Below are 26,906 nucleotides of genomic sequence, written 5' to 3'. Positions count from 1 at the left end.
GGTTTGCTCTATATAGTGTCATATCATCTGCATATAATAATAGTTTTACCTCTTCCCTACAGATTTGAATACCTTTTTTTTTTTTCTTGTCTCATTGCTGTGGCTAGGACTTCCAATACTAGGTTGAAGAAAAGTGGTGTGAATGGGCATCCTTGTCTTCTTCCAGATTTTCGTAGAAAGGCTTTTCAGCTCTTCACCATGAGTATGATATTGGCTGTGGATTTGTCATAAAGAGCTTTTATTATGTTGAGGTATGTTCCCTCTATACCCACTTTTGTAAGGGTTTTTTTTTAAATCATGAATGAATTCTTTTTTTTTTTTTTAAATAGGCACACCTTTGGCATATGGAAGTTTCCGGGCCATGGATTGAATCCAAACTGCAGCTGTGGCAATGCCAAATCCTGTACCACACTTCACCAGATCAGGGATTGAACCTACACACCTGCAGTGACCCAAGCCACTGCAGGTAAGTTCTTAACCCATTGTGCTACAGTGGGAACTCCTGGGTGTTTAATTTTTTTCTTTTTAGGGCTGCACCTGAGGCACATGGAGATTCCCAGGCTAGGGGTCAAATTGGAGCTACAGCTGCCAGCCTGTGCCACAGCCACGCCAGGTCCAAGCCACATCTGCAACCTATAACAGAGCTCACAGCAACACCAGATCCTTAACCCACTGAGTGAAGCCAGGGATCGAACCTAAATCCTCATGGATACTAGTTGGGTTGGTAACCCACTGAGCCACAGTGGGAACTCCAGTAGTCAGGTTCTGAATCCACTGAGACAAAACAGGAACCCCTAGATATTTAATTTTATCAAATGTTTTTTCTGCATCCAATGAGATGATCATGTGGTTTTTGTCTTTTGATGTGTATCTCATTGATTGATTTTCATATGTTGAACTATTCTTTGACCCTGGCATGAATCAAACTTGGTCATGGTGTGTGACCTTTTTTAATGTGTTGTTGGATTTGGTTTGCTAATATTTTATTGAGAATACTTGCATGTATATTCATCAAAGGTTTTGGCTTATAATTTTCTATTTCGGTAATGTCTTTGGTTTATTTATCAGGGCGATGGTGGCTTAATAGAATACTTTTGGGAGTGTTCTTTCCTCCTCAGTCTTTTGGAGGAATTTTAGCAGAATTCATTCATGATTTAAAAAAACCCTTACAAAAGTGGGTATAGTGGGTATGGTCTTTTTAGAATTTGGCTGTGAAGCTGTCTGGTCCTAGACTTTTGTTTGTAGGGAACTTGTAAATCATAGATTTTGTTTCACTTCTAGCGATGGGTCTGCTCAATAAGTTGTTTCTTCTTTATTCAGTTTTGGTGGGCAGTATGTTTCTAGAAAGTTGTTTATTTCTTCTAGGTTGTCACATTCGATGGCATATGATTATTCATAGTATTCCCTTAAGTTTTTTTTGATTCCTCTGGTATCATTTGTAATTTCTTTCATGTATTATTTTCTTTGAGTTTTCTCGCTTTTCTTCTTTGTGAGCCTGGCCCAGAGGTTTGTCACTTTTGTTTATTCTTTCAAAAGACCAGCTCTTGATTTCGTGACTTTTTTCTTTTGTTTCTTTAATCTCTATTTTATTTCCCCCTCTTTAATATCTCCTTCCTTCTGCTGACTTTCAGGCTTTTTTGGTTTGTTTATTCATTCTTCTTTTTCTGATTATTTTGGGTGGTGGTTTATGTTGTTCATTTGATATTTTTCTTGTTTCTTAAAGAAGACCTATATTGCAATGAACTTCCCACTAAGAATTGCTTTTACTGAGTCCCATAGATTTTGTATGGTTGTGTTTTCATTGTCATTTGCCTTGAAGTATTTTTTTATTTTAATTTTTTTATTAAAGTGTACTTGATTTACAATGGTGTGCCAATTTCTGCTGTACAACAAAGTGACCCAGTCATATATAAATTTTTTTTCTCATATTATCTTCCATTATGTTCTATCCCAAGAGACTGGATACAGTTCCTTGTGCTGTGCTGTAGGAACTCATTGCTTATCCATTCTAAATAATAGTTGCATCTACTAACCCTAAGCCCCCACACCCTTCCACTCCCCCTCCCCCTTGGCAACCACAGGTCTGTTCTCTGTGCATCTCTTCCTGTAGATAGGTTCATTTGTGCCATATTTTGGATTCTGCATGTAAGCGATGTCATATGGTATTTGTCTTTCTCTTTCTGACTTCACTCGGTATGAGAATCTCTAGTTGCATCTGTGTTTCTTCAAATGACATTATTTCATTCTTTTTTATGTCTGAGTAGTATTCATTGTATATATGTACCACATCTTCTTAATCCATTTATCTGTCAATGGACATTTAGGTTGTTTCTGTGCCTTAGCTATTATGAGTGTTGCTGCTATGAACAGATAGGTGCATGTATCTTTTTGATTGTAGTTTTCTTCAGATGCATGACCAGGAGTGGTATTGTTGGATCATATGGTAGTTCTATATTTAGTTTTTTGAGGAACCTCCATACTGTTGTCCATAGTAGTTGTACCAATTTACATTCCCACCAACTGTGCAGAAGTGTTCCCTTTTCTCCAGCATATTTGTAGCCTTGGTAATGATGGCCATTGTAATCACTCTGAGGTGGTCTAACCCTAACCCTCACTGTAGTTTTTGATTTGCATTTCTATAATAATTAGCAATAATGAGCATCTTTTCATGTGCCTTGGGCCATCTATATGTCTTCTTTGGAGAAATGTGTATTTAGGTCTAGGTAGGGCCATTTTTTGAGTTTTTTTGGTTGTTGTTGTTGCTGATTTGTATGAATTCTTTGTATATTTTGTATATATAGCCCTTCTTGGCTGCCTCATTTACAACTTTTTTCTCCCATTCTGTGGGTTGTCTTTTCGTTTTTTCTTACGGTTTCCTTTGCTGTGCAAAAGCTTGTAAGTTTGATTAGGTCCCATTTATTTGTATTTATACTTGTTTTTATTTCTATTGCCTTGGGAGACTGGCCTTGAGGTATGTTTTAATTTCTTCTTAGATTTCATTGTTGACCTCTTGGTTTTTGAGCAGCATGTTGTGTAGTCTCCATGTATTTTTTTTTCCTCATCTCTTTTCTTCTGGTTGATTTCTAGCTTCATGCCGTCATGGTCAGAAAAATGCTTGAAATAATTTCTTTTATATTTGTTGAGGCTTGTTTTGTGTCCTCGTATGTGGTCAGCCTAAAGAATGTTCCATGAACATTGTGTGAACCCACAACCTTGATCCCTGGCCTTGCTTAGTGGGTTAATGATCCAGTGTTGCTGTGAGCTGTGGTGTAGTTGCAGATGCGGTTTGGATCCCGAGTTGCTGTGGCTGTGGTGTAGGCTGACAGCTACAGCTCTGATTTTACCCCTAGCCTGGGAACTTCCATATGCTGTGGGTGTGGCTCTAAAACAAACAAATAAATAAATAAGCTATAGGAGTTCCTGATGGGCACAGTAGGTTAAGGATCCACATCCTCATGGATACTAGTCAGGTTTGTTACCAATGAGGCACAATGGGAATGCCACATAGCTTTTGTTTTCTATTTTGTCTGATATGAATATTGCAACCTCATCATTTCCATTTGCATGGAATATCTTTCCATCCCCTTCCTCACTATATGTGTGTCCTTTGCCCTATACTGGTTCTTTGTAGGCAGCATATTGTAGGCTCTTGTTTTTTTAATCTAATCTGCCACTCTGTGCCTTTTGATTGGAGCATTTAATCCAATGACATTTAAGGTAATTGTTGACAGATATGTATTTATGGCCATTTTAAGTCTTGTTTTCCTGTTGATTTTATGTTTCTTCTTTATTCATTTTTGTTTTTCCTTTTGTGGTTTGATGATTTTCTTTTGTATTATGCTTATGTTCTCTTCCCTTTTTGATTTTGTGACTCTCTTGTATGTTTTTGATTGGTGGTTGCCCAGTTTTTCAATTATGTTAACCCCTTACTATATCTACTTGCTTTTCGTGTGTGTTTGTGTGTACTTTCACAGCATGTGGAAGAGGCCAGGTTTAGACTGGTAGTCATATAGACTCAAACACATTTAGAAAAAGAAAATCTACATTTTCTTACTCTCCCACATTTTATCATTTCAATGTCTACTGTTTTTTGTTTTTTTTTGTTTTTGTTTTTTTTTTTTGGCTTTTTAGGGCCACACCGACGGCATATGGAGGTTCCCAGGATAGGAGTTGAATCAGAGCTACAGCTGCCGGCCTATGCCACAGCAGCACCAGATCCAAGCCATGTCTGTGACCTACACCACAGCTCATGGTAAGCTGGATCCTTAACCCACTGATTGAGGCCAGGTATTGAACCCACAACCTCATGATTCCTAGTCAGATTCGTTTCCGCTGTGCCACAGTGGCAACTCCTTGATGTCTTCTTTTGTGGTTATCGCTTTCATAGACATTTTTTGAGTCTTTTCTTAATTTGTACTAGCTTATTTAAGTAACTTTCCAATTATGATTTTCTCTTTCCTATAGATTCTTTCTTCTATTTAGAGACAACCCTCCAGTATTTCCTTTAGGATAGGTTTAGTATTGTTGTATTCTTTTAGTTTTCATTTTTCTGAGATTTCTTTACCTCTCCTTCTACTCTAAATAATCTTGCTGGATAGAGTATCTTGCAGGACTTTGAAGGATACCCAGGGATTTTTCCCATTCAGGACTTTGACTGTATCTTGCCATTCGCTTCTGTCCTACAATGTTTCTGTAGAGAAATCATCTGATAGCTTTATGGGGATTCCTTTGTAATTAACTCTTTTTCTCTTGCTGAATTTATTATTCTCTCTTACTCTTTAACTTTTGCTTTTTTTTTTTGTCTTTATGGCTGAACTCACAGCATACGGAGGTTCCCAGGCTAGGGGTCCAATCTGAGCTGTAGCTGCCAGCCTACACCACAGCCACAGCAATGTGGGATCTGAGCCACATCTGCAACCTAAACCACAGCTCACAGCAACACCTGATCCTTAACCTGAAGAACAAGGCCAGGGATCGAACCTGCATCCTCGTGGATTCCAGTCAGGTTCATTAACGACTGAGCCACAAAGGGAACTCCCCAACTTTTGTTTTTTTATTATAATGTCTTGGTGTAAGTATTTTTGCATTTATCTTATTTGAGACTCTCTGTGCTTCATGTACCTGGATATTTGTTTCCTTCTTTAAGTTTGGAAAATTTTCATCCCTAAGTTCTTCAGATACATTTTCAACCCCCTTTTCTCTTTCGTCTCCTTCTGGGGATCCCTATTATTCTTAGATTAGCACTCTTTACATTATCCCATAGGTCTCTCTCTCTTTTTTTTTTTTTTTGCTATTTCTTGGGCTGCTCCCGCGACATATGGAGGTTCCCAGGCTAGGAGTTGAATCGGAGTTGCAGCCACTGGTGTACGCCAGAGCCATAGCAATGCGGGATCTGAGCCACGTCTGCAACCTACACCACAGCTCACGGCAACGCTGGATCGTTAACCCACTGAGCAAGGGCAGGGACCGAACCCGCCACCTCATGGTTCCTAGTCGGATTCGTTAACCACTGTGCCATGACGGGAACTCCTATCCCATAGGTATCTTGCATTGCTTTCTTTCTCTTTTGGGTTTCTGTATGCTGTTCTAATTGGTTGATTTACATTATTTTATCTTCCACATCATTTACTTGTTCTTGTTCTTTATTCTTTCTGTAGTTCATTGCCTTTAGTTCAGCCTTTGTCTCTTGAAATGAATTTTCTGATTTTTCTTGGCTCCTTATAGTCTTTAGTTCCTTTTACAGTAATTTGCATTTCTTTCAATAATCTTTTCTTAATTCCTTTAGTCTTCTCATTATTTCTCTTTTGAACTCTGGGTGTATTAGACGGAGGATGTCTGTTTTATTCTTTCAGGAAAATTCTCAATCTTTTAATTGGGAATGGTTCCTCTGCTTCTTCATTTTACTTTCTTTCTTGCTGTATGGGTTTAGGAGAAACAATGATCTATTGTGGATATAGAGGGCTGTTTTTATGTGGAAACATCCCTGTGTAGCCTGTGTGGGTTTAATATTTTTTGGTGAGAGGACTGTTTTGAGCATGGATGACTGCCACCTCTTAGCCCAGCATATGTTGACTGTTACCTCCTTGATAGGAGCTGTGACTGGTGTTGTGGTGATGAGAACCTGCACTAGATACTGAGTGGGGCCTCCTCTTGGCTTTGTGCTTATCACTGGCCTGTCAGGGGCAGGATCTGCTCCCTAGTTGTTGCAATAAAGGCCCCCCCAAAAAATGTGTTTCTGAGTTGCTGTGTAAGGTAGGTGGGATTAGAGTGCTCCCACTAGGAGAGGAGCCACTGAATATTCCTCTGCTAAAGCTGTTCACTGAGTATGCCCTGCTGTTCATCCATTGTGTGGGCTCACAAAGGACAGTTGTTGGCACTCAGCCCCAGCACAACCATGGGAATGCCAGCAGTCAGCCCTGGTGTCTCTCAGGCATTGTTTTCATAGGGCCACCAGCACAAACCCGCTGAGATCAGGTTCCAGGATTGCAGTAGTTGCACACCTAGATCCTCTGGGGGAACTGTGGAGGCAGCTCACACCCTGGCCTGGCTCAGACCTCGCATGCACACACCCACAAAGGTCACAGCTGCTAAGGCTAGACCTGTTCCACTTGGTTTCATGAGCACCTGTTTGTTTGGATGTCCCTCAGGTGCTGAATTTAGAGAGCCAGTGTGGTGATAGAAATCTCAGGATCAGGAGTTCTCGTCATGGCGCAGTGGTTAACGAATCCGACTAGGAACCATGAGGTTGCGGGTTCAATCCCTGCCCTTGCTCAGTGGGTTAACGATCCGGCGTTGCTGTGAGCTGTGGTGTAGGCCGCAGATGCGGCTCAGATCCCGCGTTGCTGTGGCTCCGGTGTAGGCTGGCAGGTACAGCTCTGATTCGACCCCTAGCCTGGGAACCTCCATATGCCGGGGGGGCGGCCCCAAAAATGGCAAAAAGACAAAAAAAAAAAAGGCAAAAAACCCACAAAAAACCTGCTTAAAAAAAGAAAAAAGAAAAAAAGAAATCTCAGGATCAGACAGCTTTGGGGAGATATTTCAGCCCTGCATCCTATGTCATGCATCCCCTTGGGCTCAGCTTTGGTTTCAGCCCACTTCTGCATGAGCAGTCCACCAGTGCCTGCTCCTAGGGCCTGCCAAGGTGATGGCTGGGGCATGCTAGCCTGCCCAGGTGGGAGCCTCTCCTGGAGCCTATAGAGGCAGGGGCCAGCAAGTGGGGAGGGGGTGTAATGGTGGCCCTGCCCTTCCCTTCACACATCACTTAACAGTGGTGCTTCCCTTTTGCAACTGGCCTGGGCTTCTTTCCTGTACACTCCTGGTTGCATTGTACTGCACTCCAGCCTCTTCAGGTTGTCTCTGCACAGTCAGCACCAGTCCTCCTCCCAGGTCTGTGCTCTAAACCCTGAGTTTCAGCACAGCTCTCGCCTGTTCCATTGGACGTGCCTCTCAGGCTGGGCCTCATGGGGCAGTGGCATAGAAGTCTTTTTCTGTCCTTCCGGTCACAAACTTCTTGTTGTGTTCTCCTCTGAGCCTCTGAAGCTCCTTTTCTGTCCTGGCTGATGTCCCCACTTCTGAGGGGCTTCCCAGGGTTCCAGAACCACTCCCTCTCAGGAGTGCAGGTCCAGTCCTGCTCCTTCGTCTTTTTTTTTTTTTTCCGTCCTACCTGGTTACACGGCAACCTTTCTTCCTTTCAGGTTTTGAGGTCTTCTGCTAGTGTTCAGTAGGTGTTCTACAAGAACTGTTCCATTTGTACATGTATTTTTTATGTATCTATGGAAGGACATCTGCCATCTTGATTGGAGCCTCCCAACTCTTCATCCTTATTAGGCATCAAGGATACAGAGATAAAATAAGGCACAGTCTCAGCTTTCCAGGAATACTTGGAACTACTTGCTAGAGGAGGTTGAAAAAGGAAATCAATAATACTGATACTGGAAAGACTGCTAACTAAATACAGAAGGCCAGCGTGGGGTGAGAGGTTCAGCAAGGCTTCTCAGAGGAGGGGACACTAAAGCTAAGTGGTCAGAGGCAGTAGGAGCCACACAAGTGGATAAGTGAATGTGTGTATCTAGGATAAGTGAATGTGTTTAATGAAGAGGCCACATGGCATGTGTAGGAAACTCCAAATGGCCCCATGAGGCCGGAGAATGGCAGAATAAAGGTAAGCTGTAGGGGATGAATATGGAAAGTAGGGTTGAGGTTGGTTTAAAGGTCATACATGTTAGGCTAAGAAATTTATTAGACTTTTTCTTGAAAGCAATGTGGAGGCATGGAAGAAATTTAAGCACCATAGTAATATTATCAAATTTGTATTTTAGTGAAATTTCCCTGTAAACAATATGAAGAATAGAAGGGAGCCATGCCATAAAATAGGCTAAATAAGAGATAAAGTAGGAGTTTTTTGTGGCTCAGTGGGTTAAGGATCTGGCATTGCCATTGCTGCAGCTCAGGTCACTGCTGTGGTGCAGGTTCTGTCCCTGGCCAGGGAACTTTCACATGCTGCAGGTGCAGGAGGGGAAAAAAAAAGTTTGACTAAGTTAATAAAGCAACAGAAGACATGGATAAGAGGGACAAAATCAGGAGATAATCAGAAGAATTGAAAAGACTTAGAAACTTTTTGTCTTTTTTTAAGGGCTGAAACTGCAGCGTATGGAAGTTCCCAGGCTAGGGGTTGAATTGGAGCTGTAAGCCTCCAGCCTATACCACGGCCATAGTAACACCAGATCCTTACCTCACTGAGCAAGTCCGGGGATCGAACTGGTGTCCTCACGAGTACTAAGTGGGTTCGTTACCACTGAGCCATGACAGGAACTCCCACAGAGTCTGGAATAACTCCCAGGTTTCTGGCTAGGATATTATGAGAATGATGGAACAATTAACAGGAATATAGGAAAACAGATTTCTTTTTGGTAGGTGGGAATAGGAGGTGGTCCAGTGTGGGACATTGACATTGCTCTAGAAACAGTTTATGTAGCTAAATATTAATAAAGAATGTTTGGACTTCAACATGTGGATAGAATGGCTCCTAACCAAAGTACTTAAGGAGTAAGACATGAAGAGCATTTTTCCTTCACCAGCCCCCATCCCCCAACAGAGCTGAATAGACAGAAGAACCACCAGTGGAGTATGTTGTCGTGGAAGCAGAGGTAGGAGAGTGGAGTAAACTAAGCATCAATGTCAAATACTTAGAGGCTAAGCAAATCAAAATCTAGCAAGTTTGAATTTTATTTCACAATTAATTTTAGCAAGAGTAATTTCATCGAAATGGTGTTAGCTGAATAAAACAAGAATCAAGGGAGTTGCCATGGTGGCTCAGCAGAAACGAATCCAACTAGCATCCATGAGGGTTCAGGTTTGATCCCTGCCTCAATCAGTGGGTTAAGGATCCGGCGTTGCGGCAAGCTGTGGTGTAGGTCGCAGATGTGGCTCATTTTTCTGTGAATGACTTAATTATTTCTTTTGGATTCCATTTTGGTTTATTTGTGCTTTTGAGTGTTCTTTGTGAAGTTCTTTTGGTGATTTATTTAGGTATTAAATTAGGTAATTTATCACATTCTGTTGGTGTTGTCATTATTCAAGTCCTCTTTTATGACTCTCTACCCTCCCATTTATAATTTTCATAGAAATTTTCTCTGTAGAGGCATTTTTAAATTAAGGGATAGTTGATTTACAATGTGCCTGTTTCTGCTGTATGGGAAAGTGACTCAGTCATACATATATATATATATATACATTCTTATTTTTTAAATGTTATTTTCATCATGGTCTATCCTAAAAGAGTGGATATACTGTGCTACACAGTAGAACCTTACTGTCCATCCATTCTAAATGTAATAGTTTGCATTTATTAACCACAAACTCCCAATCCATCCCACTCTCCCTGCCCTTGGCAACCGCAAGTCTCTTCTCTATGTCTGTGAGTCTGTTGTTGTTTCATAGATAGGTGCATTTGTGCCCTATTTTAGATTCCACATGTAAGTAATACCATATTGTATTTGTCCTTCTCTTTCTGACTTACTTCACTTAGTATGAGAATCTCTAATTGCATACATGCTGCTGCAAATGGCATTATTTCATTCTTTTTTATGATTGAATAGTATTTCATTGTGTGTGTGTGTGTGTGTATGCCACATCTTAATCTCTTCAGCTGTTGATGGACATTTAGGTTGTTTCCATGTCTTGGCTATTGTGAATAGTGCTGCAGTGAAACAGGGGTGCATGTATCTTTTTGAATGAAAGTTTTGTTCGGATACATGCCCAGGAGTGGGATTGCTGGATCACATGGTAGTTCTGTATTTAGTTTCCTGAAGAACCTCCATACTGTTTTCCATAGTGGTTGTACCAGTTTACATTCCTACCAACAGTATAGGAGGGTTCCCTTTTCTTTGCAAGCTCTCCAAAATTTGTTATTTGTAGACTCGCTAATAATGGCCATTCTCACAGGTGTGAGGTGGTACCTCTTTGTAGTTTTGATTTGCATTTCTCTGAGAAAATAAGTCTTTATTCACTGTCTTTCTTTCTGTTCAGTGCATAGTTCCCCTTTTCATTGCTTTCTGTTTAGAAAACTTCCTTGAGCCATTCTTTTTGTGTACATTTTGCTTGCAGTTAATTCTTTTAGTTTTCCTTCATTTGAGATTTCTTGATTTCCCTGATCTTGAAGGATATTTTTGCTGAATATAAGGTTAAGATTTCGTAGTTCTGTTCTTTTGCACTGCAAAAATGTGCAATATTTTCAAGCCACCTCCATTTCATTCAAGAAATCCTCTGTCATTCAGTTTTTCCCTAATAGATGAGCGGTCTTTTCTCTCTAGCTGCTTTAAAAATTTCTTCTTTGTCTTTAGTTTTCAGAACTTTGAGTAAGATGGTCCTTGGTATGGATTTCTTTGGTTTCATCCTGTTTAGATTCAATTTCTTGAAGCTTTAGGTTTATATCTTTTGTCATTTCTATAAATACTTTAAGTTGTCTGCCATTATTTTTGTAACTATTTTTTCAGCCTTGCCCTTTAGATCTTTCGTTGTAGTGATGCAGGTCACTGATACTCTGCTCATGTTTTTTCCTAGTTGGTTCATTTGTTTCTCACATTGGATAATTTCTATTGTTCTGTCTCTAAATTCACTGATTCCCTCTGTCTTCTCCATTCTGCTTTTGATCCTATTCATTTTGTTTTTTGTTTTTTAGTTCTGAAATTTTCATTTGGTTCCCCTTTCTTTTTTTTGTTGACACTATTTTTTTTTCATTTATTTCAAGAGTACTGTTAATTTCTCATTGAAGCCTTTTTATTGTAGCTGCTTTAAAACTGTCAGATAATTCTAACATCTCATTTTCTCAGAGTTAGCATCTGTTGATCATCTTTTTTCATGCAGTTGGCATTCTTTCTGGTTCTTGGTGTGAGGAGTGATTTTATTGACATCTAGATTTTGGGGGGCATCTGAGGCTCTGGATCTTTAAACCTTTTCTTTTAGCTGGCTTTCCCTGATGGCACTCTGGCAAGGGATGTGTAGGTGCCCCCTTGTTCTTACTACCAGGTGGGAGCAGAAGTCCAGGCTTCCCACTCAGCCTCCCCCACCCCCTTCATGGGCTGGGCTCCTTATTACTTTAGGTAGCCTTGGGTGCCCCAGTCCCACAAGGCCTCCTGGGACACTGTCCCTGCGGACAGAGAGGATGCATCATTATTGATGAATGGGGTGTAATTCCAGGCTGTCCATATTGTCTCCACTGCCCACAAGAAGGTAAGTCCCTACTTCCTCTGACACCATCTTAGAGTATTTGAGGCACCTCATTACAGCCTAGGTAGGATGAGGTTTGGCCTTTGCTGCATGGTGGAGGTGGGGCCACAGTGTTTTCTGTGATGTAGAGCAGTTACTTTATACCTGTTGTGGGAGGCTGCCCCTTTCTTTGTCCTTTGGCTTAGAGAGCCAACTGGATTTGTTAGGGCTCTCCACCTCCACCACTACATCCATTAGCATTTCTAGGTTACCCATTACTCCAGCACCTGGTCTGGTATATATAAGGCAAAAGGAAAACTCAGGGAACTTCTGTGCTGGGGTTTTGTTTGTTTGTTCATATCCCAAGGTCCCAGCCAGTCTGCCTTCTGTCTATCTTTAAGAATTTTCTTATATTTGTTTTATATATAATGTCCAGAGATTTTAGTTGTAGTTAGGAGGAAGAATAGGGAAAAGTTGATCTTTATCTTCCTAGAAAGGCAAGTATCTAGAGGGCCATTATCACAAATGTTAGGTTTGCACTTGATATGACATTATATGTAGCTATTATGGGGATTGTGATTAGAGTAATTGACGTAAAGGATCTGGATAAATAATTTTGACGTGAAGGATCTGGATAAATAATTTTGTCTGCGGTATTCAAAATAATTGGCTAAAGGATGTTTTAAAAGGTACCTGGAAGTACTTTAGGTAAAAACTTGAATAAAGTGAGAAGGAATAACAGCAGACTCAACTGGATTTGTGTAGTGCTTTAGAGGAGGAAGTCAACAGTCATGTCAGAAATGGCCCCAGATTTCCAAGGTTAGTGACATTGCCCACATGACTAGAAAACTTGGGCAGACTTTTTCTTTTGCACTGTGATACTGTATCACTGCGTCGGTTGTGGCTAACTGGATGTGTAGACATCTAGGTGGCTAGGAAGGGTACTCTGGTATTTTCCTGTGGTCAGTCACCCAATAAATAGGCTGACACCTCAAAGTCTCACCATCTTCTGTGGAAGACAGCTTTGAGGAGGCTCTATTTGATCAGTTTCACATACCAGATTTTTTTTTTTTTTTGGTCTTTTTGCTATTTCTTTGGGCTGCTCCTGCGGCATATGGAGGTTCCCAGGCTAGGGGTCGAATCAGAGCCGCAGCCACTGGCCTACGCCAGAGCCACAGCAACGCGGGATCCGAGCCGCGTCTGCAACCTACACCGCAGCTCACGGCAACGCCGGATTGTTAACCCACTGAGCAAGGGCAGGGACCGAACCCGCAACCTCATGGTTCCTAGTCGGATTCCTTAACCACTGCGCCACGACGGGAACTCCCACATACCAGATTTTTAAAGTACATTTGTATAGATTGAAGAGAGAACAGATTTACCGTATAACGTATTTTAATTAGTAGGACCAAGTAGAAGGATGAGAGTTGGTGGAATTTTACTTTGTCTTGATAATTATTTAATACTTACCAGGCAGTTCGAGTCTTTTTTCATCTGTCACCTTGATAATAATTGCATTTCTATAGGAATTTTTTTATATCTTAAACTTATAACAAATTTAAATCTTAAAAACCTAACATGGGAGTTCTCGTCATGGCTTAGCGGTAGCAAACCTGACTAGTATCCACGAGGATGCAGGTTTGATCCCTTGCTCAGTGGGTTAAGGATTTGGTGTTGCTGTGGGCAGGTCGCAGGCACAGCTCGGATCCCTCATTGCTGTGACTATGGTGTAGGCCAGCAGCTACAGTTCTGATTTGACCCCTAGTATGGGAACTTCCATATACCATGGGTGTGGCCCTAAAAAGACCAAAAAAAAAAAAAAAGACAAAAAAAAGAGAGTACTTTAAAGATTTATATAGTGCCATTTGAATGTTTCTCTGCCTCTTAAATTTATATATTTATATGAAAGCCAAAGGTGTTCAATATTTATTTCTCCCTTGAAATTTATAACAGTTGGTTAAATTGTTAAGAGTATTAAGTCTCTGGGAAAATGGCATACACATGAGTCCTTATTTAATTGGTTATTGTACCAATGATTTTTTCCCCAAATACACTGAACTTCAGTTTCTTCAACACTAAATTAGAAGTACTAATTACCTGCTCTGAGAGAATTTTGAAAGATAACATGAGAAACTTACAGCAGAATGGCTACATAAAGCAAGTCCTCTTTTTTTTCTCTTCTATACACATTTTCATTTTTTCTTTGAATTAATGGAATGGCCTCAGAATTGGAAAGAAATCTTCATTTTTATAGGAAGCATTAAGGAGTTCCCATTGTGGCTCAATGTGTTAAGAACCCGACTAGTATCCCTGAAAATGTGGGTTTGATCCCTGGCCTCGCTCAGTGGGTTCAGAATCTGGTGTTGCCAACAGCTGCAGTATAGGTCACAGATGTGGCTCAACTCTGGCATGGCTATGGCATAGTCTGGTGGCTGCAACTCCAATTCAACTCCTAGCCTGCGAACTTCCATTTGCCAAGGCTGTGGCCCTAAAATAGAAGCATTGAGGTCCCTTTTGTTTGTTCGTTTTTTTATAATTTTTATTTTTTTCCATTATAGCTGGTTTACAGTGTTCTATCAGTTTCTTACTGTACAGCAGGGTGACCCAGTTACATACGCATGTATACATTCTTTTTTCTCACATTATCATGCTCCATTATAAGTGATTAGACATAGTTCTCAGTGCTACACAGCAGGATCTCACTGCTTATCCATTCCAAAGGCAATAGTTTGCATCTATTAACCCCAAATTCCCGGTCCATCCCACTCCCTCCCTCTTGGCAACCACAAGTCTGTTCTCCAAGTCCATGATTTTCTTTTCTGTGGAAAGGTTCATTTGTGCCATATATTAGATTCCAGATATAAGTGATGGCATATGGTATTTGTCTGAGGTCCTTTGAAAGAATCAATATAATTGATAGTCTTATCTCAGACAGTTAATTTGTTCTTTTTCATAATAGTAGATTACAGAGAATGTGTGGTCTTTGGACATAGACACAGCATAACATTTGCACTATGTGTGATGAAATTAAAGACTATAACCTCTGGCTTCTAGTAGACATCATAGGCATTGTCATCAAGTGTTTTTCGTTTTTTTTTCTTTTTGGCTACCCTGCAGCACATGGAGATCCTGGGCCAGGGATCAGGTCTGAGCCACGACTGGGGCAGTGTCAGATCTTTAACCCATTGTGCCGGGCTGGGCATCGAATGTGCATCACAGGGCTCCAGAGACAATTGTGCCACAGCAGGAACTCCAGTCATCAAGTTTTTGATTGCTTTTGGAGTAGAAGAACATTATTTTAAAAGAATATTGAAATGTTTAGCTCCAGTTTGTTCATTCTGTATTAATAAGTTAATTTCAAATTATATTTAATTTTAAATTTTGAGTGCCACATACATATAAACTGAGTATGAGAGTTCCCATCATGGCTCAGTGGTTAATGAACCTGTCTAGCATCCATGAGGACAGGGGTTCAATCCCTGGCCTTGCTCTGTGGGTTCAGGATCCAGTGTTGCTGTGAGCTTTGGTGTGGGTCGCAGACACGGTTCAGATCCTAAGTTGCTGTGGCTGTGGCGTAGACCGGCAGCTACAGCTCCGATTTGACTCCTAGCCTGGGAACCTCCATATGTCGTGGGCGTAGCCCTAAAAAGATAAAAGGCAAACTGAGTATGTATTACATAAAAATTTATAGTTTCATAGGATCTGAAAGTATTTCAAGTAGCCCTTTTTCTTATACCAGAATGTTTGTAATCTTATGACTAATATGAACATATTTACAAAAAATCGGTAAATATAAGAATAGTGAGTAAATGAGACTGAGAACTGTGACTGAAGATATTTAGTATAAAATGGTATGTGCTGTTTTTTAAGGCATGTCAGGGATGACCCCAACCTCATAGAGGATGACAGTAACAAGACTCCGAAGGAAATGACTCAGCAAGCAGGCTGGCTTGCTACAGCTCTGTGGGTACAGTGTAGACCAGGAGACAATGGATCAGAGCAAGACGGTTTCCTACTCAGAGCACAGCAGACAGCAAGTGTTATTCATTCCCATTTTAATCTTATTTATTTGACCCTAGACATTAATAAGGTACATTAATAAAGTACTGCATTCAAGAGAGAAATGTCATTTCTGCTAAATACTACTTTTAGGAAGATCCAGCTTTTAAAATACAAAACAAGAGGCTTGTGTTGACTAGAGCCTAGAATAGCTAATGTGATGATTCCCATAGTCCTCTGGGTCTGCAGCGTCCCTGTAGCGCTGCCTTTTCTCCATTATCCATTCTTTCATGGACTACTTCCCTCTGTCAAAATATTTCCCCAGACAAGTTGTCTTTATCCAACTATTTGCTCACTTTGGAAAGCTTGTTGATTATCTTCCCAACTTTGTGTCTTTGAGGAACTAAATTACCAGCTTTCTCCCTCCCCCATATCCTATTGACAGTAGTGTATATTTCTACCTTTCTGGGTATACTCAACTCAAATAGGGAGGGTCAGTAAATATCTGGGGAATACCACCTTTCCTAGGGCACTGGGTTACTTTAAAACCATCTGAGGAGTTCCCGTCTTGGCGCAGTGGCTCACGAATCTGACTAAGAACCATGGGGTTGCAGGTTTGATCCCTGGCCTTGCTCAGTGGGTTAAGGATCTGGCATTGCCATGAGCTGTGGTGTAGGTTGCAGACGCGGCTCAGATCCCGTGTTGCTGTGACTCTGGCGTAGGCCGGTGGCTACAGCTCCGATTAGACCCCTAGCCTGGGACCCTCCATATGCCGAGGGAAGTGGCCCTAGAAAAGGCAAAAAGACAAAAATAAATAAAAATAAATAAAAAATAAAACCATCTGAGACTTGCGGTTTTCTTTACTGTAAGATGAGGAAGAGGAATCCAGAGGTGCATTACATTTAATTGAGGATTTTCTTTGAAATGGTCAGTGGAGATTAAAAAGCCCTTCATGTTTGTGTACATCGTGCTCTGAAAGTTGCTGCTAACATTGATGAGAGGGCTAGACAGTTCATGTGCAGTGCTGCTCTGAATGGGGTCTTCAACCTTGTGACACAAGGCGCTTTGGGGCCAAAGTCAAATCAGAGAGGTAGAAATCTTGTCAGTGGAAGTTGATATGCAGAAATGCTTTCAAGAAACGATCATATATATATAAGTTGGCTGTTTGTCGTCTTCTTTCCGGAAAAATCCATACGTGATGCCTCTCTTGTTCTTTTTTTGTTTTTGTTTTGTTTCTTAAGATTTCTTTGAATTATATACAAAAATTCTAGTAGAAAAGAGCATTCCTCTTAGTTTGGATTACTTTTGCCTCTATATTCTAGTTCTTAGTAGCCTTCTATTCTGGAGGATGGCAAAACAGACTGGTTCTGGGAATAAATTATTTGTTAGACTGCTTTAAAAAACAGATGTCTGTGGGAAAAGCATGTGTGTATTTATAGTTTTAAAGGACGGGACGTATCTTCTAATTTTCATAAAATCTAAACTTTTCCTTACACAGGAATATTACAGAGCAACTCTTTTCTTTGTTTTTGGTTCTTGAGCTCTAAATGTCTTTGAGATGACATGATCATTTCAGGGTTATTTTCCTTTTTCAGTTTCTAAAAATCCGCATTTCTTAATAATTACTTTGAACCCATAGCTGTCAACAGTATTTCACATAGGGAAATGCAGAATCTATACCAAAGCTATATAGACATAAAATATAGATGATCTGACACTTAAATCATTTTGCTAAAGGTCCTAAACTTTTTTTTCTCTTACCCTGGCACACTAGTTTTCAAGATTAATAATTGCTTATCCTTAATTCTCAGCAGGCAAAAAAACAAAAGGATAAAATTCATCTGTGGGAGTTAGGGGGAGAGGTAGAAGCTTAATTATTCATTCTTAAACACTGTAGTCTGCTGCTCATTATTCATTAATTTTCTCTTAAAATTTATTTTGGCTAGAAGATATCAAAGGAAGCTATATAAACATGGCTCGTAGTTGATCTCTTAATCCAAATTGTCATATTATTTTAATTTTGGATATTAAAGATAGATTGTACATGGAATTTGAAGATCAGTTTACTTGAATGATAACTTTTTGTCCTTTTTTTTTTTTTTGTCTTTCCAGGGCTGTACCCGCAGCATGTGGAGGTTCCCAAGCTAGGGGTCTAATCAGAGCAGTAGCCGCTGGCCTAATGCCACAGTCATAGCAATGCCAGATCCTAGCCACTTCTGCTACCTACACCACAGCTCATGGCAACACCAGATCCTTAACCCACTGAGTGAGGCCAGGGACTGAACCTGTAATCTCATGGTTCCTTGTTGGATTCATTAACCACTAGCCATGACAGGAACTCTGAATGATAACATTTTTTTTTTTCTGTCTTTTTGCCATTTCTTGGGCCGCTCCCGCGGCATATGGAGGTTCCCAGGCTAGGGGTCTAATCGGAGCTGTAGCTGCCAGCCTATGCTAGAGCCACAGCAACGCGGGATCCGAGCCGCATCTGCGACCTACACCACAGCTCACGGCAATGCCGGATCATTAACCCACTGAGCGAGGCCAGGGATTGAACCTGCAACCTCATGGTTCCTAGTCAGATTCGTTAACCACTGCGCCACGACGGGAACTCCCTGAATGATAACATTTTAATACAAACTTAAAAGCATTTAATACTTCTGGATCCTGTGACCTAGGAGGGTATACTCAACTAAAGTGACTACTTGTCTTGAATAAACAGTGACGATAATAATTATCACTGAAGATTCTGGCATTCAAAATTTATCTTTATTTGCTGTTATAACATAGACTTCATGGGAATCTGCATTCATACATAATATGAAAACAAATCATCATCCTCACTTTCATTCCCAGCAAAATATTGATTCTTTTAGGTAAGTTGGTAAGTTAGAAAAATTCAGCTTTCATGGAAAATGGACAGCAGTAGAGGGAGAGATGAGATGATATTGGCAGGTTCTGTGTTCCCCTCTCTACAGTTCCATTGCCACCCACTTGTCACCTCCAGATGCTCCGCCCCTGATGCCTCCGGCACTCTGCTTCTAGTCCATCTATTGCTCTAAACCCAATCTCTGTTTCTGTTCCTCTGCCTTCTTTTTCCACTGTTGTTCTGAACAAGTGTGATCTTTTTTTTTTTTTGGTCTTTTTGCTATTTCTTGGGCCGCTCCCGCGGCATATGGAGATTCCCAGGCTAGGGGTTGAATCAGAGCTGTAGCCACCGGCCTACGCCAGAGCCACAGCAACGCGGGATCTGAGCCGCGTCTGCAACCTACACCACAGCTCACGGCAACGCCGGATCCTTAACCCACTGAGCAAGGGCAGGGACCGAACCAGCAACCTCATGGTTCCTAGTCAGATTCGTTAACCACTGCGCCACGACGGGAACTCCAAGTGTGATCTTTAATTCTGCATTTATTTGAGATTTCTGTGTTTTACTCAGATCTGTAAGACTAGAATTCTGTCTCTGTCAGTATCCTACCTACCGGTAGTTCTTCTAGTTCTCCTTTTTCTTTTCTTTTCTTTTTTTGTTTTTTTTAGGGCTGCACTTGAAGCATATGGAAGTTACTAGCTAGGGGTCAAATTGGAGCTACAGCTGCCGGCCTACACCACAGCCACAGCAATGTGGGATCTGAGCCATATCTGCGACCTACACCACAGCTCACAGCAACACCAGATCCCTGATCCACTGAGCAAGGCCAGTGATTGAACGCACATCCTCATTGATGGTAGTTGGATTCGTTTCCGCTACACCACACCGGGAACTCCATCCCTAGTTCTAAGAAGTACTATTTTTATTTTATTAATTTTTTTTTCATTATTAAGTATAGTTGATTTACAATGTATCATCATTTTCTGTTGTACAGCAAAGTGACCCAGTCACACACAGTTACCTGTGCTGTACAATAGGACCCCATTGCCCATCCATTCCAAATGTTACACTTTGCATTCCTGAACCCCAAACTGGTACACCCTACTCCCTCCCCTCTCCCTCCTGGCAACCACAAGTTTGCTCTCCATGTCTTTGATCTGTTTCTGTTTTGTAGATAAGATCATCTCTGCCACATTTTTAGATTCCACATATAAGTGATATCATATGTCTTTCTCTTTCTGACCTACTTCACTTAGTATGAGAATCTCAGTTCCATCCATGTTGCTGCAGATGGGATTATTTTGTCCTTTTTTGTGGCTGAGTAGTATTTCATTGTTTATGTGTACCACATCTAAGAAGGTTTGTTTGTGTTTTTTTTGCTCTTTAGGGCTGCACCTGTAGCATATAGATAAAAAGTTATCAGTATAGTTGAGGAAGCATATTAAGTGAGAATATTTTACATTAAATAAAATTACTCTTATGTAAATATCCTCCCCCCAAAAAACTTCTTTAAGTAGATTGGCTAATTTTTTTTTTTTTTTGCCTTTTCTAGGGCTGCTTCCGAGGCATATGGAGGTTCCCAGGCTAGGGGTCGAATCGGAGCTGTAGCCACCGGCCTACGCCAGAGCCACAGCAACACGGGATCCGAGCCTCGTCTGCAACCTACACCACAGCTCAGGGCAACGCCAGATCCTTAACCCACTGAGCAAGGCCAGGGATTGAACCCACAGCCTCATGGTTCCTAGTCGGATTTGTTAACCACTGAGCCATGATGGGAACTCCTAGATTGGCTAATTTTTATCTACTTTTAATTTAACATTTATTGTATAGAAATGTTTAACAAAATTATTTGATCTACCCTATGAAATGTAGGTAGAAATCAGAATTCATTGTTATAGCAACAAAAGCCACTGTGATTTTTTTAATTTTAAAATTAAAGTAGAATTAAAATTATTAATTCTATTAAAATTATTTATTGTAGGTTGAAAAGAGCACATGCATCTAGTCTCTAACTTATTAAGTGTATAATCTTTCAAAGAATATATTTAATTAGGGCATTAATATTATTTCTTATAAAGGTTTTTGCCTTTGTTTAATCTGCATGTACTTTTTAGACATTTCATCTCCTATTTCTTCCTAGTATGAGGCTAAGAAAGGGAATGGTGGTAAAAGCTTCGCAAGCCTAACATATTTCCCTACCCCACAAATATTCCAAATTAAATCAAGTGAATAAAGTTAGTATTATTAAACTTGGTTGCTAGGTAATCTAAAGTAGGGCTAGGTAATCAACTGGGACAATTATTCTCCAAATATTTTTGTTTAGTAATATTACAGATAAAAAACAATTTGCAAGCATCCTCTATGTGTGGTAGTAGTCGGATTAATAGGGCACAATCAAAACTAGACATGAAGAAAAACACCTGAATTCAGTGCATAATACTAAAAGCTCAAGATTCAAGGATTCACTCATTCAGAACACAAGGTAGAATGAATTATCACAGCTCTCAAGCAAGGATTAGGTAGCAACTTCCAGTTAAAGCAAAACCAACACAAAATGTAATGTGGGTGTGTTTGTTGTTGTTGTTTTGGTTTTTTAGGGACACGGCAATGGCGTATGTAAGTTCCCAGGCCAGGGGTTGAATCGTAGCTACAGCTGCTGGCTTGCACCACAGCCACTGCAATGCGGAATCTGAGCCACACCTGCGACTTACGCCATAGTTCTTGGCAACACCGTATTCTTAACCCACTGAGCAAGGCCAGGGATCAAACCTGCATCCTCATTAACAGGATTAAGTTTGACTGAAACAGAAGCCCAAAATAATGGTAATTGAACTTTATTTCTCTCTCAAGTCAGAAACATCTACAGTGGATAGTCCGAAGCTGACAGTGGCTACTTACACTGTATCCTCAGGGACCTAGCCAGGCTCTTTACCATCCTTAGCTTTGGCTTTCGTGTCAAGGTTAGCCTCTGGCCCTGGGTGACTCTTAAGGCTTAGGAAGAGGGGGTGGAGCTAGAGGTGACAGGACTTCTCTTTCAGGGACAGGGGTTCTCTCCCTCTTAGCAGCCTTCCTGGGTGGCCCACTAACATTCTGCCTCCTTCTAGGGAACCCATACTTGGTCAAAGGACCACACAAGTCTGAGGGAAACGGATGTGTTAATGAATTTGTGGTGATTATTTCAAAATGTATACACATATCAAATCATCATGCTGTACCTCCTTAATACACACAGTATTTATCAATCATCCCTCAATAAAGGTGGAAGAAGAAAAAAGAGGGTTTGGAGGCCAGAATAACCTAACAGAAATAGTAGAAAATAGGAAGAAATGGATAAGTATATAAACGGACAGTTGAAAAGAAATCTGAATTTTATTATCAACCCCAGAAGACTTCTTCTATGTGGAGCTGTGGAGCAGTACATGTTAGAAAACATTTCTTTACACCCAAGTGAAAATGAGACCAGCTATATGATTACTGCATGGGTTCAGTTATAATGATTACTTTTTTCTCCTTTTTAGTTTGTTATGCTGCAGTTTGCCCGATATTGTTATAGTATGCCTTGCAGTTTGGTATATTTTATCACATGTGGAAGACACTAACATTGAAATGCAGAAACCAAGACCCTGGGAAAGAGCTAATGGATTATTGATTTGATTTTCATCTATAACTAGTAATTACTTTACCAATTTTAAGAGCATTAAAAGTTGCTTCAGGAGTTGCCGTTGTGGTTCAGTAGGTTAAGAACCCGACAGTGGGTTAAGGATCTTGCATTGCCGTGAGCTGTGGTGTAGGTTTCAGATGTGGCTCAGATCTGGCATTGCTGTGGCTGTGGTGTAGGCTCACAGCTACAGCTCTGGTTATTCCCCTAGCCTGGGAATTTCCATATGCCACAGGTGTGGCCCTTAAGACAAAAAAGTTGCTTTACCTTACTTAGTTCAAACCACTGAAACAAAACATAAAAAATGTTGGACTCTGCGATGCCTCTTGATAGTGTTGGCTTGGGCACAAGGGATTAAGAAGAATGATGGTAACAAGACACCTGGCCTGGTGTGTATCTGCATCAGGTTGACAAGCGCTTTATTGATTTGAAAACTTATAGCAAAGGATTTATGTAAGGTCAGCCTGAAAAGTTCTCAGATGTTATATCCTGATTAACTTTGAAATGATGCTTTTTTGTATTCCTTTCAAAGCCTGTGACAGCCAACCTTCTGTTTCCTTACAGGGCGGAGGTCAGGTCAAGGCAGCCCCTTCAGGATGAACTTCCCTTCTTTGAGCAGCCCCCAAGCAGGCAGTTTTCCTTCCCAAGCCTGTCTCCAGAAGAGCCTCAGCTGCAGACCACGATACTGGCCAACGAGGAAGCACTGCAGAAGATCTGTGCCCTTGAGAGTGAACTTGCTGCTCTCAGAGCTCAGATCGCTAAAATTGTGACCCTGCAGGAACAGCAAAATCTCAGTGCAGGTCTGTACATCCCACATTTGTTGTAACCAGCAAACTGGAAACTAGGAGAATGCCACTAATCTTAAAGTTTATTGGCAAGTAACACCCATTGGGCTTGTTAGAAAATCAGGGTTTTGTCCTCTTTATGTGGTTCAGTATAGGAGTCAGTCCAGTTTATGTGGTTCTTGTTTTGAATAATCTTAATACTATCAGAGAGGATGATGAGTATATTTTGATAACACAAAACATACAGACATTGCAGTTGAATTGCTTCTCATAGGAATGCTATGGGAATCTTAGTTGTCTGTGATAATAGTGGCATTTGTATCAGACATGAGGTCCTCGAAAAACTGCCCTGACAGGTTGAGTGCTATTTACTTACCTATATGTCCTGAGGCAAGTAGTTGGCTTTTCTACCACCCTTTCCTGCTCTGAGATGGAGAGAGTAGTACCTGTGTCATGGAGTTATTGCGGGAGTAAAGGTGGAAATTATATAAAATGTCTATCACACAGTAACTACTTAGTAGTCCTTTCTCTTCCTCTTGCCCAGAGTGGAAACTGAATTCAGGTCCTCAGACTCCTGGTCTAGTACTGTTGCTTTTATTTGTGTGGCATTGTCACTTTGGAGAAGAAACCGTAGCCTTAAAATCCTAATCTGTGAACCTGTTGGCAAGTAGTGGTGGTTTTTCCTAGTGTTCCTGAGTCCTGATGAGACTTGGTATACACCAACTGTAAAGGTTGTGGGATAGGACAGTTACTCTGTATCTAAGCCACTTTGCTTGTGGTCCTAGAGTTTAATGTAACCCACATGGAAACCCAAATCTGATCAAGACAGAGGATGAATACAGGGCGGGCACCTGGTATTTTTACTTAAGGAAAATTTGTGTGTAACTTTCTAAAAACCAAAGCCCTGCCCTTTTCTTTTTTGAACTATAAACTGCATGTCTCTTTTGCTTTACCTCCCTCTTCTGGCAGACTAGGAAAACTGCTTAAATAGTGAGATAATTGGGGGATTTTTGTTAGATGTTCTATTTACAATCCAAATCCCTTGAGTAAAACTCGTGTGTATAGTTCCCCCTAATCACTATGGTTCACCCAAATAACAACTCTCTAACCTCCAATTATGCAGAAAGGTGAATTTTTAGGTCCTTATTTTAGAACCATTTCAACTTCTTCATGTTTTGGAAATTATAATTTTTTTTTTCTTCCAGAATTTTGTTCAATAAATATAAAACATTTAAACACATTCTCGTCAGTGCACATTCCGGTTAATGTTTAATAAGTCTTACATGTAAATATACTTAAAATGAACTACAAATTTACCAAATAGTTTTTTCAAATAGCTGCTCTAGTACTAAACTGTCAAACAGCATATACTGAAGATAGTTATGTGTGCAGTACAGACGCTGCCCGTTTCATCTGAAAGTAGGAACACCCTGTGCGGCAGTCAGACTGGCATGTTTGATGTCACAATGGCACCCTCTTAGGTTGAATGGAATGTTTCCATCTGGAGAGTTTGGAATTAAATGAAACAGTGACTGAGATTCAGACAGAGTCTAACCAAGTGACTGAAACTTCCTTTCTACTTTTGTAACTGAGATTCTTTTTAAGGATATAGTTTTCAGGTATAAAGTCCTCAACATAAATTTGCTTTTAAAATATTTTGTCTATTATTACGAGGATTAAATGGATTTCTCCTTATTTCTGTAGGTGATTTAGATTCTACCACATCTGTTGCCACAGCACCGCCCTCTGTCCCACCAGCTCCCCCTCTGCCGCCTCCCCCTCCACCCCCTCCCCTCCCCCCATCAGTGTTCCACCAAAACACATCAGTTATTGATCTGATTAAGGAACGAAAGGAGAAAAACGCCCGTGCTGGGAAGACTTCGGTCAAGAACAGTCCAAAGAAACCTGCTATGCCAAATATGCTCGAGATCCTTAAAGACATGAATAGTGTGAAACTGCGGTCAGTAAAAAGGTGAGTATACATTATCTTCTTTCTCACATAAAATCAAGTACTAGGCTTCTTCAGAACTTTTTTATAACATGACTACCATGAATAGTTCTAAGTTTTTCATTTAAAAAAGATAGGCCTTGGAGTTCCCACTGTGGTGCACTGGGTTAAGAATCCGATTGCAGGGAGTTCCCGTCGTGGCGCAGTGGTTAATGAATCTGACTAGGAACCATGAGGTTTCGGGTTCGGTCCCTGCCCTTGCTTAGTGGGTTAACGATCCAGCGTTGCTGTGAGCTGTGGTGTAGGTTGCAGACATGGCTTGGATCCCATGTTGCTGTGGGTCTGGTGTAGGCCGGGGGCTACAGCTCCGATTCGACCCCTAGCCTGGGAACCTCCATATGCCGCGGGAGCGGCCCAAGAAATAGCAAAAAGACAAAAAAAAAAAAAAGAATCCGATTGCAATAGCTCAGGTCACTGCAGAGGTGTGGGTTAGATTCCCAGCCCGGCACCATGGGTTAAAGGATCTGGAGTTGCCACATCTGCAGTGAGGGTTGTAGCTGCAGCTCATATTGAATCCCTGGCCTAGGAACTTCCATATGCCATGGATGTGGCCAGCAAATTTAAAAAAAAAAAGGCCCTCAGTGGCTCCTATATGCCATTAATTAAGAGATTAGCAAAATAAACTCATCCTGGTACTTTCTAGTTCTTCCTCCTCTGCCTTCAAATCCTATTGTGCAGTCACTCACCCAGGCCAGCAGTGTTGCGGACCTGCTATGGTCGTCACTAGGCTTGGGGAGAATGGCTGTTTACTGGGAACGTTTCTTTTTTTCTATTTATTTATTCACTTTTACACATGAAAAGATCCCAGGCCAGGAACTGAATCCGAGCCACAGCTGCAGCAACGTCTGATCCTTCAACCCCCTGCACCAAGTCAGGGATTGAATCCATGCCTTCACAGCAACCTGAGCCACTGCTGTGGGATTCTTAACCTCCTTCGCCGTGGCAGGAGCTCCTCACTGGGCACCTTTGTGCTCTTTTTATGGAGCCTTAAACCCTTAACAAGGAGGAGGGTTTTCACCGCATTGCATCAGTATTCATCATTGTCTGTTGAATATCTGAGGCTAGAGAGGTGCTTCCCGGGGGAGGGGGGGCGGACGCCAGCATTGAAATGCCCCTTGGTTTCGTTCACTTCTCTAAGGTCAGACCAGGATGCAAAGCCCAAACCAGTGGATGCTGCTGACCCTGCTGCCCTCATAGCAGAGGCTCTGAAAAGGAAGTTTGCTTATCGGTATCGAAGCGATAGCCAAGGTGAAGCTGAAAAAGGAATTCCAAAGTCTGAACCAGAGGTCTCCTCAGAAAGAGTGTTGGTGAGTACTGGGCAGACCCCTCTCAAGTTCACGTCGTGCTGCGCACCTAAATCTTACAAGACATTCAGCCATGTCCTCTGGAAGGTTGGAAAGGATGTGCTGTGGGATTTAGTCCCTCCCTATTGCTAGGGGTTACGTGCAGGGAGCATAAAGAAGGAAGCAAAAGTTAAGCCCTGGTTTCACTACTTAGCGTCTACAATGTTAAATTTTCCATGCTCTGTTTTATTTACATTTAAGCATAATGAAGTGAAATTCATTTCAATAAAATTTATATCTTAGGACTATATATATGTCGTGATAGAGACAGGAGAGCTCATTTTCTCTTAGAGTACCTGTGAAAGTCTTCTAAAGAGGGAGAGAGATTTGATCAGGGCCTCGGGCAGGATGTGGGCCATGGTATAGGTGGAGACTGAGCAGATTTCCTGGAAGCTCTCCAATACTAATTTATACATTCCCTTTTTCCAACTTACTGTCCTGGGGAATATGTGCTTATCTATTCCAGAGAGGCAGATAGTTTAGAAATTCTGGCATCTTTGAAACACTTCAGACGTTGAAAAGAAACTCTGCCCCTTCC

At 41.1% G+C, this 26,906-nt stretch overlaps 1 protein-coding gene across 2 annotated transcripts in view; it reads left to right on the top strand.

The window, feature by feature from the left end:
* MTFR1 (mitochondrial fission regulator 1) overlaps positions 1 to 26,906 on the top strand; it is a 66,619-nt gene that overhangs the window by 37,850 nt on the left and 1,863 nt on the right. For both annotated transcript variants that reach the window (XM_047783842.1, XM_047783843.1), the window contains exons 5-7: positions 22,797 to 23,032; positions 24,722 to 24,989; positions 26,164 to 26,332. In XM_047783842.1, coding sequence (XP_047639798.1) covers positions 22,797 to 23,032; positions 24,722 to 24,989; positions 26,164 to 26,332 — 673 coding nt within the window. The remainder of the gene's footprint in view (positions 1 to 22,796; positions 23,033 to 24,721; positions 24,990 to 26,163; positions 26,333 to 26,906) is intronic.

The sequence above is a fragment of the Phacochoerus africanus genome, chromosome 6, assembly GCF_016906955.1.
Source record: "Phacochoerus africanus isolate WHEZ1 chromosome 6, ROS_Pafr_v1, whole genome shotgun sequence".
In the NCBI taxonomy this organism is placed as follows: domain Eukaryota; kingdom Metazoa; phylum Chordata; class Mammalia; order Artiodactyla; family Suidae; genus Phacochoerus; species Phacochoerus africanus.
The sequence above is the reverse complement of the archived record's forward strand: the minus strand, read 5'-3'. Positions and strand labels throughout refer to the sequence as shown.